At 40.8% G+C, this 15,829-nt stretch overlaps 2 protein-coding genes across 3 annotated transcripts in view; one reads left to right on the top strand and one right to left on the bottom strand.

The window, feature by feature from the left end:
* Window positions 1–4,418: 4,418 nt before the first annotated feature.
* Window positions 4,419–10,451, bottom strand: LLPH (LLP homolog, long-term synaptic facilitation factor). The gene is made up of 3 exons (XM_055396155.2): window positions 10,331–10,451; window positions 8,254–8,465; window positions 4,419–4,780 (listed from the first exon to the last, which is right to left on the bottom strand). The coding sequence occupies exons 2-3, from the start codon at window positions 8,456–8,458 to the stop codon at window positions 4,602–4,604; spliced, it is 384 nt and encodes a 127-aa protein (XP_055252130.1). The 5' UTR covers window positions 8,459–8,465; window positions 10,331–10,451; the 3' UTR covers window positions 4,419–4,601.
* The window catches only part of IRAK3 (interleukin 1 receptor associated kinase 3), a 109,257-nt gene continuing 103,879 nt past the window's right edge, over window positions 10,452–15,829 (top strand). Inside the window, exon 1 of one of the 2 annotated variants that reach the window (XM_055396153.2) lies at window positions 10,452–10,531. The gene's annotated coding sequence lies outside the window, so the exon portion shown is untranslated. The other variant, XM_055396152.2, reaches the window with a different exon arrangement.

Here is a 15,829-nt window from a genome sequence, read left to right as displayed (position 1 = left end):
AAGTTGGTTCCTCCTCTGCAAACAGGGATTATAAGACTATTGATCTCACAGTATTGTCTTAGGGATTAAATGAAATAGTATAGGTAAAGAATTTAACACATTAAGCATTCTCTAAATGTTGGCTGTTATTACTAATATCCTAGGAAATTAGGCTTCCCAGGTGGTTCATGAGTAAGAAACTTCTTGCCAATGTAGGAGACGGCGGTTTGATCCCTGGGTCAGGAAGATGCCTAGGAGGAGGAAATGGCAACCCACTCCAGTATTCTTGCCTGGGAAATCCCATGGACAGAGGAGCCTGGTGGGCTACAGTCCATGGAGTTGCAGAGTCGGACAAAAGTAAGCACACATGCGCCTTTTTTTCCTGCTCTAAAATATGTGCAAGAGACTCCTGGCATTCAAAGGTGTAAACTTTAGGGGGTTTTGTAAGCAGGCACAAAGCTAGCCTTGGCCTTCCTGCTACCCGATGGGACCCCAGGAACAACTGAGTGGCCTTAAACTGGCATGAGGATTTAACAGTTCCCTTGACTGTGAAGAAGGCTGATCGCCGAAGAACTGATGCTTTTGAACTGTGGTGTTGGAGAAGACTCTTGAGAGTCCCTTGTACTGCAAGGAGATCCAACCAGTCCATTCTAAAGGAGATCAATCCTGGGTGTTCATTGGAAGGACTGATGCTGAAGCTGAAACTGCAATACTTTGGCCACCTCATGCGACGAGTTAACTCACTGGAAAAGACTCTGATGCTAGGAAAGGTTGGGGGCGGGAGGAGAAGGGGACGACTGAGAATGAGATGGCTGGATGGCATCACCGACTCTGTGGACATGAGTTTGAGTGAACTCTGGGAGTTGGTGATGGACAGGGAGGCCTGGCGTGCTGTGAGTTAACTCACTGGAAAAGACTCTGATGCTAGGAAAGGTTGGGGGTGGGAGGAGAAGGGGACGACTGAGAATGAGATGGCTGGATGGCATCACCGACTCTGTGGACATGAGTTTGAGTGAACTCTGGGAGTTGGTGATGGACAGGGAGGCCTGGCGTGCTGTGATTCATGGGGTCGCGGAGAGTCAGACACGACTGAGCGACTGAACTGAATACCCCTCATGGATAGAAGAGTTTGGCAGGTTACAGTCCATGGGGACTCAAAAGAATCAACATCATTTAGCGACTAAACAACAATCCCCCTAAACATTTTCTTGTAAACCAGTATGCACCTAATGCAATGGAGTTTTTATATTCTGGCAAATACAGAGGAAAAGCATGATATTTTGTGCTTGGCATGAATGTGAATGTGAATCACTCTGCCAAGTGGCATCAGAAGTCAGTCTCTCAGCTCGTAAGCTTAGTCAACAACCCACCATCTGCATCTTGGTTGTAGTATTTAAATATGTGGGGATTCCCTGAAGTCTCTTTAGATTCCTGTTTGTTCTATTTGTGGCTCCCACTTCACTTCACTACTCCTACACACTACCCTTCACCATCAACACACTCCAGATATTTAACACACATTTCAGATATTTAACACACATTTCAGATATTTAAAACAAGTCATGTATAGCTCATTACTGCTTTCTCTAACTCCTAAAAATCATATCCCAGATATACTGACCCAAATTTTGAAAATATCCACATTTCCTCATAAGCAAATATATTCTGCTACCTATTTATTCTAGGCAGCATGTGAACTAGTAACCGGAAGATGTATATAAAATGACATTAGAGGAAGAGATGTAGTCAAAAACGCTTGATTCTTAGAGCTTCAACTGCAGTTTACATTTCTTCTCTGATTAGTAGCTTGAGTCCCAATGAATGTGTGCTATACCATTAGGATGGGGTCAACCCGTTTTAAGGGTGTGCTACTAAAGGAATTCCAGTCTGGTTTAGGCCTGGAGATTTGAGATTTGAGAAGAGGTCTATACATCATTTATCTACTGAAATCTGCTCTTTATCTGATCTTGAGTATCCCAAACGGACTGAAACAAAAGTATTCTATCCTAAAACTACTTTTTTTCTTAGCAAGAGTTTGCACACCCGTAAGAGGCAGAATGGCATTATAAAACGATAGGTTCTGGTGCTTGATTGTCTGAATTTGAGTCCCAGCTATATGACCTGTCTGCTTCAGTTTCCACTGGTGTATACAGAAATAGGATTGCTCTTATTGTTGTTACTATTATTGCTCATAGGATTGCTGGGAAGACTAAATGAGTTAATACTTGAATGATTTTAGGACTAAATGACTAAGGCCTGATATGCAATCAATAAATGAAAGCAATTTTGATTGTCCTTATATTTTAATTTTAAATTTGATTTCTTAAAAAACAAAAATAAAATGTCACATTAAATCCCTGATGTGATTTAGCCCACTCAATCTCATTCCAAAAAAAGGTTTGGTGCTTATCTTGAGCTCCATCTGGTGGTTTTATAGAATTCTCTGAAAGACATCAGTCAAAGAGATGACAAAAAGCTAGGCGAAATCATTTAAGGGATTAGAGGACTTTGCTATACTTCCTAATTTACAACCTTCAGGAAAAAAGCAATAAAGAAGTGATCATACACTGTACTTATTTCAGAATGCTACAGTCCCCACCAAAATTTGTTGGTAGCAAAAATCCTGCTGACCACATAGTTCAGGAACTCAGTAACCTTAGAGGCACCCATCACAAGGTCTGCCAGTTTGTGATACCCAGCTTGTCAGAGGACATAGGACTCTTGAGAACATATTTCTTATATACATCTGTATAGTATTTTGATTCTGTTAACCTTTATGTTAAACCCTGACTGTACAAACGTCATGAGTAGACAAACGTTGAGTGAACAGCCTAACATCATTGAAAGGCCCTGGATGAAAAAAAGCTACTGTCTACTGCTGGGAGTCAAACTGGAGATTATCAGTCTCAAGAAACATGAACAGATACTTAGCACTGGCCTCTAATCTCCAACTTAAAAGAAAATCTGGCAAAAACATACCTGACAATGCTGCCAAATTTTTAAATAAACAGCAAGTGTGTAACATCACTGCTGTAGACAATTCCCATGATGGGTGAAAAGAGTAAACAACTTAGCTGGTATATTTATGCTGACATTGTCATGGCTTAAACAGACAATATTAGTGACTTTTTATTTCATGAATTAACATTTATGTATTTCCTGTTCCTCACAAACTCTGTTGTTCAAAATTACACCAAAAGGCAAAAAAAGGCCAAGAACTTTTTTGAACTTTTCAACTCACATCTTCTATTAGCTTAAGTATTTAAAAATAATCCACTTTTTGGTGAACTAACCACTAAGTAGATTAAGAAGTTTATTATATAAAATAATCCTAAGACTTTACTAGCGTTAAATTCAGCTTCACACCTCCTAAAAGATTTGGGTTGTGTCCTTTTTTATTTCTATATTGTGTCCCAGCCTAGCAACATGCCCAGTACAACATTTGTGTCCTTATTTAAGTGACTATTCCAATAGGTCCCACTTTTAACTTGGTTTTCCTAAGAAGCTAACAGCCTCTTCTGAGTTCACCCATGAGGGCGAACACCTTGCCTTGTTCCCTGGGTCCCTAACAACTGGAAGTCTGCTATATTTCTACATAACCACATAGTCAGACCTCATTTTATTGTGCTTTGCACATAACTTTTTTTTTTTTTAAACAAACTGAAGGTTTGTGGCAACCCTCTGTCAAATAAGCCTATCAGTGCCATTTTTCCAACAGCATTATTTTTTTAAGGTATGTATCTTTTTTTTTTTTAACATAAAAGGCTGCTGCAAAATAGACTAGTATAAACATAATTTTGATATGCATTAGCAAACCAAAAAGCTCATGTGGTTCCCTTCATTGTGGTGGTTTGGAACAATGTGCAGAATCTCCAAGATATGCTGTCCTAAGCTAATATTTTCTTTGAATCTTCAAGAATGTAGCACTTCCCAAACTGATGTGACCATGTATTTTTTTCACAACACATCCAGAAAATCTGAGAACTATAGTCTGAGAATAATATAAAAACTGAAGAACATTAAACTAGTTCCCAGGATGTTTAAATCTTCTGAAAAGATGGAACACACTAATTTGTACATGTTAATATTCTACCTAAAAATTTAAGATTTTTAAAAAATTGAAGTGAAGAATCTGGTGTTCTCTACTACTAGGAAACCTTAAGGATATATGAAAGAACAGATCTTTAGGATCTAGATGTATCTTTTATTCTGAATTACAGAAAATCAAAACTCCAAATAAGTACTGATTATATGATCCACTGACATATTTTTCAAGTGATACAACAATTTACTTTAAATCTGAGTTATCTCAAATTTGTCAGCATGACGTCGTATTTTACTTTTTCTAACCGAACAATTACAACTGCATTAACACTTGAGAGAATTCTGATGTCTGATAATCCCCGCATACAGGACAACATTCAATTAAAATATCGGTGTACTTTCACTCATCAAATATTTTATTCAAGTTACCAAATTTAAGGAGTTATGTTGGGACTGAACTGAAGAAAAAGGCCAAGTTAAAAAATGGAAATAAACTTTTCATTTGGTGGAAGCTGAAATCCATGTATGCATTCTAATCAAAGATTTGTCCCATGTTGCATTTTTCAAGTTTTTAGAGTCTACCAGGTCAAACCCTTTGCTGCCTTCATGGCTTTTACTTTGCTTTTTCCCTTCTTTTTCTCTCGCTTTGCTTTCAGCCTTTTCCTTTGCCTCTGGTTCATCCATATGGGGTACTGCCCATGCTGGTCTAGAAGAGTCTTTTTGTTTCTCTTAATATCAGTCTCCATTTTCATGTCATCTGAATAAAAAATGGAAAAACTATTAATACTCACAAATGAAGAAACAGCCCCATGATAAAGCACATTAATGTGATGAGGACACTGAATTTAAAAGTGGCACGCAACTACAAAAGCAAAAAAAATACACATCCTTTATTTGTGCAATGCTCTTTGACTAATACTCAAAAAACTCCTTACAGCACATTCAGGAGAATCACACACATGCCATGTGTTCCCACAACCATGAAAGACATAAAAACTATCTATGAGGAACTAGAAACATCATCTATTTAATCACTAAGAAACTTTCTAAAGAAGGTTGGTATGCAATCCAAACATAGGCAAAGACTGAAAGAGACATTTTTCCAAAGAAATAAACATGACCAATAAGCACATGAAAAGATGTTCACATCGCTAATTATTAGAGAAATGCAAATCAAAATTACAATGAGGTACCACCTCACACTGGTCAGAAAGGTCATCATTAAAAAGTCTACAAATAACAGTGCTAGAGAGAGTGTGGAGAAAAGGGATCCCTCCGACATTAGTGGCAGGAATGCAGGGTGGTGCAGCCACTGTGGAAAACAGTATGGAGGTTCCTCAGAAAACTAAAAATAGAATTACCATATAATCCAGCAATCCACTCCTGGGCATATGTCCAGACAAAACTGTAATTCAAAAAGATACATGCACCTCTATGTTTGCAGCAGCACTATCTGCAATAGCCAAGACATGGAAAGAACCTAAATGTCCATCAACAGATGAGTGGATAAAGAAGATCTGATACATATACACAATTGAAAACTACTCAGCCATGAAAAGAGAATGAAATAATGCCATTTGCAGCAATATGGGTACAACCAGAGATTATCATACTAAGTGAAGTAAGTCAGATGGAGAAAGACATATAATATATGATATCACTCATGAGTGGACTCTAAAATACGACAAAAATGAATCTATCTATAAAACAGAAACAGAATCAGGGCTATTGAGAATAAACTGGTGGTTGCCAAGGGGGAGGGCAGTGGTAGAGGGCTGGATTGGGAGTTTGGGATTAGCAGATACAACACATGTATATAGAATGGATAACCAACAAGGTCCTACTGTATAGCATAGGGAATTATATTCAACATCCTGTGATAAACCACAATGGAAAAGAATATGAAAAAATGTATATATATGTAACACTTTTGCTATATAGCAGCAATTAACATTTTAATTAAAATATACTTCAACTATACTTCAATAAAAAATTAAAAAAAGAGGACACTGTTACAATTGTCCTTACAATAGTAAAAGTTAAATAGGAAACATTTAGGAGATACAGATTTGAATTACTGCATTAGGAGTAAGTATATGGTTCTGAAAACATGTGAGTTAAAAGAACACTTCTCAGATTAGTTGCTTTCTTGAGCTAACTAAAATAGTTGTGTCAATAAGAAGTACACTCACCCTTCTAACAGACAGGCCTTAAGAAGAAAATAAACCATCAGGAATGACTGGTCACTTTCAATGACGTGTACCTGGAAGAGGTACAGTAGCAAGCAGCAAGCTTCTGATGACAGAGCAGACCTGATACCCTGGGGCTGCCACACTCCTTTATCCAGGTCACACTCAAGGTATCCAGTTCTTCTAATAGGAAGCTCAGCACAGCAGTGCTGTGGTCCATCTACCACCAACCTTATCTATTGTGGAGGACATATCCAGAATGACCTCCTCTGGGAACTCACCAGGGTATACAGGTCTGCTGTGAACTCTGCTACCTGCCATTATATTAGTTCATTTGTCTGGTTTACTGTCTGTCTTCTCCAATGTGATGAGAATCCCGTTAGGATGGAGACCATTTCTGTTATTTGTCACTGTTGCCTCAGGACCTAGAACAGTGCCTGATATACATTAGCCATTCAATAACTGGTCAGTGAATGTTTATTCTGGGTGCTATTCTAGGTTCTAGGGATACAGTGGTCCAAATAAGCTTTGCCCTCACGGACTTCTCAATGTTCTGTTGAGGGGAGAATAACAAAGCAAACTTCAGCCTGTGGCTAGAGCCTTTTCAAAGAGCAGGACTGGAATGAGGTTAAGTAGGACCAGGCAGGCTGTGGTAAACACATGGAAAGATAATGAGGTGATTTAAGCATGGGAGTCACACAACTGATTCATATCCTGAAAAGATCAAACTGGCTGATGTGACAAAAACGAATCAGAAATGAGCAAAAGCTGAGACAGAAGTAAAATGGCTACTACTGTGGTTCAGGCAAGAGATAACGGTCATTAAAGCAAAAGCGTGAAAGCAGAAGAAAAATGGATAGATTCCTAATGTATTTTGGAGATAGTCAAGATGTGCTGATGGTTTATAGGTGGGTAATAAAGGAAAGAGAGATCAGGGATAATAACTATTATATAGAGACATTATGGGAGCAGGCAATGGCAACCCACTCCAGTACTCTTGCCTGGAAAATCCCATGGACGGAGGAGCCTGGTGGGCTGCATGCAGTCCACGGGGTAGCTAAGAGGCGGACACGACTGAGCGACTTCACTTTCACTTTTCACTTTCATGCATTGGAGAAGGGAATGGCAACCCACTCCAGTGTTCTTGCCTGGAGAATCCCAGGGACGGCAGAGCCTGGTTGACTGCCGTCTATGGGGTCGCACAGAGTCGGACACGACTGAAGTGACTTAGCAGCAGCAGACACATTATATACATATATCATACATAATATACATATAAAATATATAATACATATATTATGTATAATACATATACATATTATATAATGACACATTATATACAGCCTCCAACTTCAGACTATATTAAAACACAGAGCACCCAGAATCTGTCAAAATCAAATACAGGGAAACAGATCTTTAAGGTAGTAAGGACAGAGGACTCTCACAATGGAACCTAGATCATGCAAAGGGTAAAATGAGAAGACCTCCTTCTATTCTGCCTAGTTCTCGATTCCTGTGTACCCTTCCAACAAGCGTGTGTCTAGGTTTGTCTATTCCCATAGTACTGTCTATTTCTGAGACACTTAGGTTATTGTAATGGCTTCTTAGTGGCTCGGATGGTAAAGCGTCTGCCCACGATGCGGGTAGACCTGGGTTCGATCCCTGGGTTGGGAAGATCCCCTGGAGAAGGAAATGGCAACCCACTCCAGTACCCTTGCCTGGAAAATCCCATGGACAGGAGAGCATGGTAGGCTACAGTCCATGGGGTTGCAAAGAGACAGACTTGACTAAGCAACTTCACCTAGGCTATTGTATAAGCACCAAAGGCTCTGAATAATCCAAAACATGCTTACTCACATGAACTGGCTTTAAAATAGCTTAGCATAGGATCTCCAGTAGCACCTACAAAGAATTATATGGCATGGCAAGTTTGTAGAGAAGCAAGTGTGAGAAAGAATGGAAGATAGTTGAAAAGGAAAAAGTCACAAAGGGAAGTCTGAAATAATTTAAAAAAAACAATTTTTTTTAAACATAATCTCACCTGTTTCATCCTTCACCACACACTGCGTTTTCTCTTGACAATGTTTGGGTTCCACCACAGTTACTATCTCTTGAACGTCTTTCATTAAAACATCACCATCTATTTTAAGAATACTTTTAAGTCTGCTGAGCTCCTTTGGGGCATTCTTTTTTCTCTTTTCAGCACGCATTTTCCTTTTCCACTTACTCCGTAAGCTTTTAGCCATATTTTACCTGGAAAGTTCACAAAATTACATTTTCAAAAGCAACTATTTACTATCAAAGAGAAAGGCAAATCTTTGGAAAACCAAGTCAAAAGGTATCTCTGCACCACAGGAATAACTGGAACGTAAACTCTTCACTCTGTTCACGGATTATGATGGCATAATCTGCAAATTATGTGAGGATCAATAAGGCATATACAGCCACTAAACAATTAAAAACACCAAATCTGACAGCCACTAAATAACACAAATACCATACCAAACTCCCTGTGGCCACTGGCACACTGTACTGTATGTCAGCCAATTCTGAAAGCTCCTATAGTTTCCATACGAGATGTAGAAATTTAACCATACATGATGTAGAAATTTACACATGAAGAGCACCGTCTCCTTACATTAAACTTACAAAATATTTTATAAATCTTTTAACTGCATCTTGATTTCCCCCAAACCTACAGGTGATCTTATCCATCCCAATTTTCCTCATTATCCACCCTTTAAAGTCAATCTAGGTATTTCAAGGGTTTCCCTTGTAGCTCAGCTGATAGAGTCTGCCTGAAATGCAGGAAGACACCGGTTTGATCCCTGGGTCGGGAAGATCCCGTGGAGAAGGAAATGGCAACCCACTCCAGTATTCTTGCCTGGAGAATCCCAAGGACAGAGGAGCCTAGCATTCTACAGTCCATGGGGTCCCAAGAGTAGGACATGACTTAGTGACTAAACCAGCAGGTATTTCAAACTTGTATATTTCTATTCTTGATTTTGCTCCACCTCTTAGTCCCAGCCTGTCCCCCACAGAGTAGTAAATGTGAGCTTTTAAAAACTTGAAGGGAATATACAGTCTTTCTTGAAATTAACGACTTTCCACCTCATATATTCAAGATCTACAAGGTTATTTGTGACCTGGCCCCTGCCTCCTTCAACTCCTATCTCCTATGCTCCACCCCTCCACAATTACATCTGAAAATAGCCCAACCAATGACAACCAAGGGACAGTATGGGAATGTGGTGAGGGCTGGGAAGTGACTGCAGGGATTATTAAGAGTTTAGAGGGAATTGTAGGTATGACTTATAACATCATCTTAATTGTGCCGACAGATTTACGTTTGTGTGTGTATATATATTTCAAAATACTCTATACACTTTAAGTATGTGCAGTTTGTTGTGCTAATTACACATTAATAAAGCAGTTAAATAAATGAAGACATTATTTTGAAAAAAGAGAGAAATGTCCAAATGACGTTGAGTTCAGGATCTTTACATTTGCCCTTCTTTTGCCTAGGAACTAATCCTTCAGTACCTCGGAAAGGGTTTTTCTGATCTCTGTAAGCTCGCGTCCTTTTATTCTCTACATCATTCTTTTCTTTCCTTAACACGTTTTACAATCTAAAATTATTTTCTGTCATTCCCGGTGGTCTGTGGGCTCCACGACGGCAGTGGATAAACAGATCTTGTTCACTGCTAGATCCCCCAGTGCGTAGCGCTGTGCACATAGTAAAAGCTTAAGCAAACACTCGTTGAACGGATGACTGACGGAGTTAACATTTCTGGACGCCAGCAATCACAAACTAACTCTTGTCTTCCTGTGTACAACTCAAGCCCTGTGAGGGGCAGGAAGAAAAAGGTTACGGAACACAACTCTGAGGGCCGAGGTTAACCTGAGCTGGGCTGAAGGAGGAATCCACTTCCCACAGAGCACTGGGAGGCCGGACCAGAGCCGCCAAGACGACTGGAGACCCTAGGAGAGACCTGCCTTTCTGGACAGGGCTCAAGCTTGCCCAGAGAGGGACAAGGTTTGAGAGGAGACTCTCCATTGGCGGCGGAATCAAGTACCACGGCCCACGCCTCACTGAAGCCTTGAGGTAAAGAACTCACCTTCGAAAACCCAGGAATTCAAATAACGCACGATGCTCACGCCGACCGGAATTCTCTGCACTTCCGCCTTCCGGCCAAGCAGCTCCTCTGGCCCGCCCCTACCGGCTGGCGCGCTGCTTGCCGGGAGCCAAAATGTCCCGGATGTCCTGGAGAGGTGGGGGTCCTCTGGAGTCCCAAGCTGACGCGCTTCCTGATTTTTGGGTAAGTTGCGTACCTGGAACTGGGCTCCTCCCAGATAGATTCTGAAGTTGGTTTTGGAGAGTGCGACGGAGTGCCCGAGTCAAGGGTTCTTGACACAAGCTAGGCCTGCGTCCTGAGCGTCAGCCGGATAGCCCTGAGACTAACCCACGGAGGGATAACCGCCAGACCACTTTGCCGGTCAGGTAGGGAGCGCAGAGCCGAACTTTGGTTTCCGGTCACGGCTCCCCGTTCGTAGGACCTTCACCACTGTCACCTGTTCTTCTAGATGCTAAATTAAGATCATCTTTATTTCCAGCCCTTATACTTCCCCATCCCAGCTGATGGCTTCATCGTTGTATACATGTCAAAACTTGTCAAACTATATCCTTTAAATACGAGCAATTCATTGTATGTCAGTTATATTTCAAAGCTGTTACCAAAAACCCCCTTTTCATCCCAAATACAAGTTCAAAGGGTAAAATGATCAAACTAATTCAGTTCAACTCACGTTTATCTGACTAATCACTTACTGTATACCAGACAGAGTGTTTAGCCTAGGACACTTGGCATAGGTGGTGATCACAAACACCACCAGTTCTTTTTATGATTGCTTTACATGTGTTTCTGATGGTATTGGCTTTGGAACCGTACAGGTCTGTGGTATTTATGGTTCTAACACTTCTTGTGAGTGATATGAATAATATCTCAGAGCCTGGACTTCCTTATCTATAGAATGAAGCAAATACAACCTAATAATCCAAGATAGGGGATATAAGAGTTCAACAAATGGCCACTCATCATTTTTACATAATAAGTTCAAACATGCACAGGACTGTTTGCAAGCAGTATTTTTCTAGAGATTTACAACATATACCTTGGATAATCCAAGGTAATTAAATCAGGAAATAATTTCTATAATCATAGCCTAGTAAACTTGTCAGGTTACTTGTAAGAGTTCTAAGAATTTAGGGTACCTTTTTTTCTTTAAATTTGCACCCTTGAAGAAACTGCATCGTATGGAAGTTACTAAACTCCATATGAATACAGTTTTTTTTTTTTTAATGGAACAGAAGCTGGAAAAAAGCTCATAACATATGGTATTTTTTTTAAAAAAGCTTGAAAAACTTGCTTTCTTTAGAGATTAAATTTATTTACAGCAACTGAACTTCTATTATAAAGTTAACTATATATTAGATCTTAGCCACCTCTCCCAAAAATAATGTTCACATTGCATTTTGAATTAGAGGTCACTTTCAGACAGTCCAAATTGACAGCACCTTGCTTAACATACCAGGCCAAGACTTTGGATACTTGGCACAAAAAATTTTTTAAAAAAGCTTTATCTGTTATGAAAATGTCATGGTGTTAAATATATGCCATAATTCTGCACAACTAATTCTTTAAAAGGTTGAATCCTAGATTGCATTGGGCTTCCCTGGTGGCTCAGTTGGTAATGAGTCTGCCTGCAATGTGGGAGACCTGGGTTTGATCCCTGGGTTGGGAAGATCCCCTCTAAAAGGGAACGGCTACCGGCTTCAGTATTCTGGTCTGGAAAATTCCATGGATTATCCAAGGGATCACAAAGAGTCGGACACAACAGAATGACTTTCACTAGACTGCATTATTGAAGGAAAAAAATTTTTTTACCATGTTCCTTATCAGTTCATATAAAAGCAGTTCCAGCAGAAGAGTTAAATGGCCTTGGTATATTTGAAAATCCTTAATTCATTCCCTCATTCATACATTTGAGTATGCATTCTGTGACAGGCACTGTGCTGGCTATACAAAGATGCTGCTGCTGCTGAGTCGCTTCAGTCGTGTCTGACTCTGCGCGACCCCATAGACGGCAGCCCACCAGGCTCCCCTGTCCCTGGGATTCTCCAGGCAGGAACACTGGAGTGGGTTGGCATTTCTTTCTCCAATGCAGGAAAGTGAAAAGTGAAAGTGAAGTCACTCAGTCGTGCCCAACTCTTAGTTACCCCATGAACTGCAGCCCACCAGGCTCCTCTGTCCATGGGCTTTTCCAGACAAGAGTACTGGAGTGGGTTACCATTGCCTTCTCCTTGATACAAAGATGATGGGAACCAAACTACTGTCTTTAGGAAACTTTAACCCCTGATGTGATAATGCTTAAGGACCAAACTGGACATTGCTTCAGCTCCATTACAGAGCCAGAAGGAGCCTGTGGGATGGGAGGCACTGGAATACCAGGCGAGCAGAATGGTTTCCCATCTCAAAGCCATGCTACACCACTGGCACCAGCTAATGGTGCCTCTACAATCAGACCTCACCCATGGAACTCCTGCTTTGTCATTTAGGAAGGACTAGGAAGACTAATGGGATTCAGGTGGTAACTCCTTGTTGCCCAGGCACTAGTTGACAGGGATTTCAAAACAAAGCTTTACAAAGAGAAAAGCAGAAAGAACCTAACTTCCCAGCTGCTCCAAAAAGACCCACAACAGACTGCTGACACTACTAATCCCAAGAAGAGGATCAAGTGGATAAAAGCCAGGTGTGAGATCTGCAGAAAAGAAATGAACTTGGGCAGAAGGGCCTATTACACTTTTCTCCCCAAATTATATTCAATAGAAACAGTTCTCAGATACTGCTCTTTCCTATTTTCCTACTTCCCCACTGTACTTTGTACATCCAGGTGCCTGTCACTCTGTCAAAGTCCTGCTAATTCCACTTTCTTTGTGCAGTCTGCATATTTTCACCTTTACTTACAGTAATAAACTGAGGTTGCATATGCCCTTTTATCCAACAATTCTGCTGCTAGGTATATTCCCTACCTAGGCAAACTCTCATATCTATGCACATTGGGGGAAATACAGGGATGTACATGGCAGTACTGATTGTGATAGTAAAAATGAAGGAGCCATATAAAATTCATTGATGCAATAATATATGAATGATGAGTGCCTGATGAACTATAGATGGAGGTACGTAACATTGTACAGGAGATAGGAATCAAGACCATCCCCAAGAAAAAGAAATGCAAAAGAGCAAAATGGCTGTCTGAGGAGGCCTTACAAATAGCTGTGAAAAGAAGGGAAGCGAAAAGCAAAGGAGAAAAGGAAAGATATAAGCATCTGAATGCAGAGTTCCAAAGAATAGCAAGGAGAGATAAAGCCTTCCTCAGCGATCAATGCAAAGAAATAGAGGAAGACAACAGAATGAGAAAGACTAGAGATCTCTTCAAGAAAACTAGAGATACTAAGGGAACATTTCATGCAAAGATGGGCTCAATAAAGGACAGAAATGGTATGGACCTAACAGAAGCAGAAGATATTAAGAAGAGGTGGCAGGAATACACAAAAGAACTATACAAAAAAGATCTTCACAACCCAGATAATCACGATGGTGTGATCACTCACCTAGAGACAGACATCCTGGAATGTGAAGTCAAGTGGACCTTAGGAAGCATCACTACGAACAAAGCTAGTGGAGGTGATGTAATTCCAGTTGAGCTATTTCCAAATCCTGAAAGATGACACTATGAAAGTGCTGCACTTTCATAGTGCAGCAATATGCCAGCAAATTTGACAGGACTGGAAAAGGTCAGTTTTCATTCCAATGCCAAAGAACGCTCAAACTGCCGCACAATTGCACTCATCTCACACACTAGTAATGCTTAAAATTCTCCAAGCCAGGCTTCAGCAATATGTGAACTGTGAACTTCCAGATGTTCAAGCTGATTTTAGAAAAGGCAGAGGAACCAGAGATCAAATTGCCAACATCCGTTGGATCATGGAGAAAGCAAGAGAGTTCCAGAAAAACATCTATTTCTGCTTTTTGACTATGCCAAAGCCGTGGAAAATTCTGAAAGAGATGGGAATGCCAGACCACCTGACCTGCCTCTTGAGAAACCTGTATGCAGGTCAGGAAGCAACAGCTAGAACTGGACATGGAACAACAGACTGGTTCCAAATAGGAAAAGGAGTAGGTCAAGGCTGTATATTGTCACTCTGCTTATTTAAGTTATATGCAGAGTACATCATGAGGAAAGCTGGGCTGGAGGAAGCACAAGCTGGAATCAAGATTGCCGGGAGAAATATCAATAACCTCAGATATGCAGATGACACCACCCTTATGGCAGAAAGTGAAGAACTAAAGAGCCTCTTGATGAAAGGGAGAGTGAAAAAGTTGGCTTAAAACTCATCATTCAGAAAACTAAGATCATGGCATCTGGTTCCATCACTTCATGGCCTATAGATGGGGAAACAGTGGCTGACTTTCTTTTTCTGGGCTCCAAAATCACTGCAGGTGGTAATTGAAGCCATGAAATTAAAAGACGCTTACTCTTTGGAAGGAAAGTTATGACCAACCTAGACAGCATATTAAAAAGCAGAGACATTACTTTGCCAACAAAGGTCCGTCTAGTCAAGGCTATCGGAGAAGGCAATGGCAAACCACTCCAGTACTCTTGCCTAGAAAATCCCATGGACGGAGGAGCCTGGTAGGCTGCAGTCCGTGGGGTCGCTAAGGGTCGGACACGACGGAGCGACTTGACTTTCACTTTCACACATTGGAGAAGGAAATGGCAACCCACTCCAGTGTTCTTGCCTGGAGAATCCCAGGGACGGGGGAGCCTGGTGGGCTGCCGTCTATGGGGTCACACAGAGACGAACACGACTGAAGTGACTTAGCAGTCAAGGCTATGGTTTTTCCGGTGGTCATGTATGGATGTGCTATAATGCAAGCTGAGCACCGAAGAATTGATGCTTTTAAACTGTGGTGTTGGAGAAGACTCTTGAGAGTCCCTTGGACTACAAGGAGATCCAACCTGTCCATCCTAAAGGAGATCAGTCCTGGGTGTTCATTGGAAGGACTGATGTTGAAGCTGAAACTCCAATACTTTGGCCACCTGATGCGAAGAGCTGGCTCATTTGAAAAGACCCTGATGCTGGGAAAGATTGAAGGCAGGAGGAGAAGGGGACGACAGAGGATGAGTTTGTTGGATGGCATCACCGATTTGATGGACATGAGTTTGAGTGAACTCCGGGAGTTGGTGATGGACAGGAAGGCCTGGCGTGCTGTGGTTCATAAAGTCACAAAGAGTCGGAGACGACTGAGCGACTGAACTGAATTGAACTGATGGTTGTTTTTATACAATATAACTACACCAGTGGTTAAAAACTATATTTCCCAAACCAAACAATGATTTGCTGGTTTAAAAAAAAAAATGACCTTGTTACAGAGTGAAGAAAATGGTATTGTTACAGAGTGAAGTAAGTCAGAAAGAGAAAAACAAGTATCATATTTTAATACATATATATATATGCAATCTATATGGTACTGGTACTGCTGAACGAGTTG

The sequence above is a fragment of the Moschus berezovskii genome, chromosome 6, assembly GCF_049115385.1.
Source record: "Moschus berezovskii isolate FMDL1 chromosome 6, NW_MosBer_1.0, whole genome shotgun sequence".
Lineage (NCBI taxonomy): Eukaryota > Metazoa > Chordata > Mammalia > Artiodactyla > Moschidae > Moschus > Moschus berezovskii.
The sequence above is the reverse complement of the archived record's forward strand: the minus strand, read 5'-3'. Positions and strand labels throughout refer to the sequence as shown.

Bases quoted from the DNA above. Each gene is read 5' to 3' on its own strand.
- LLPH (XM_055396155.2), bottom strand. From the start codon at position 8,458: ATGGCTAAAAGCTTACGGAGTAAGTGGAAAAGGAAAATGCGTGCTGAA. The intron at 4,781-8,253 runs GTGAGATTATGT...TTTTTTATTCAG, and splicing joins TGTGGTGAAGGATGAAACAG to ATGACATGAAAATGGAGACT.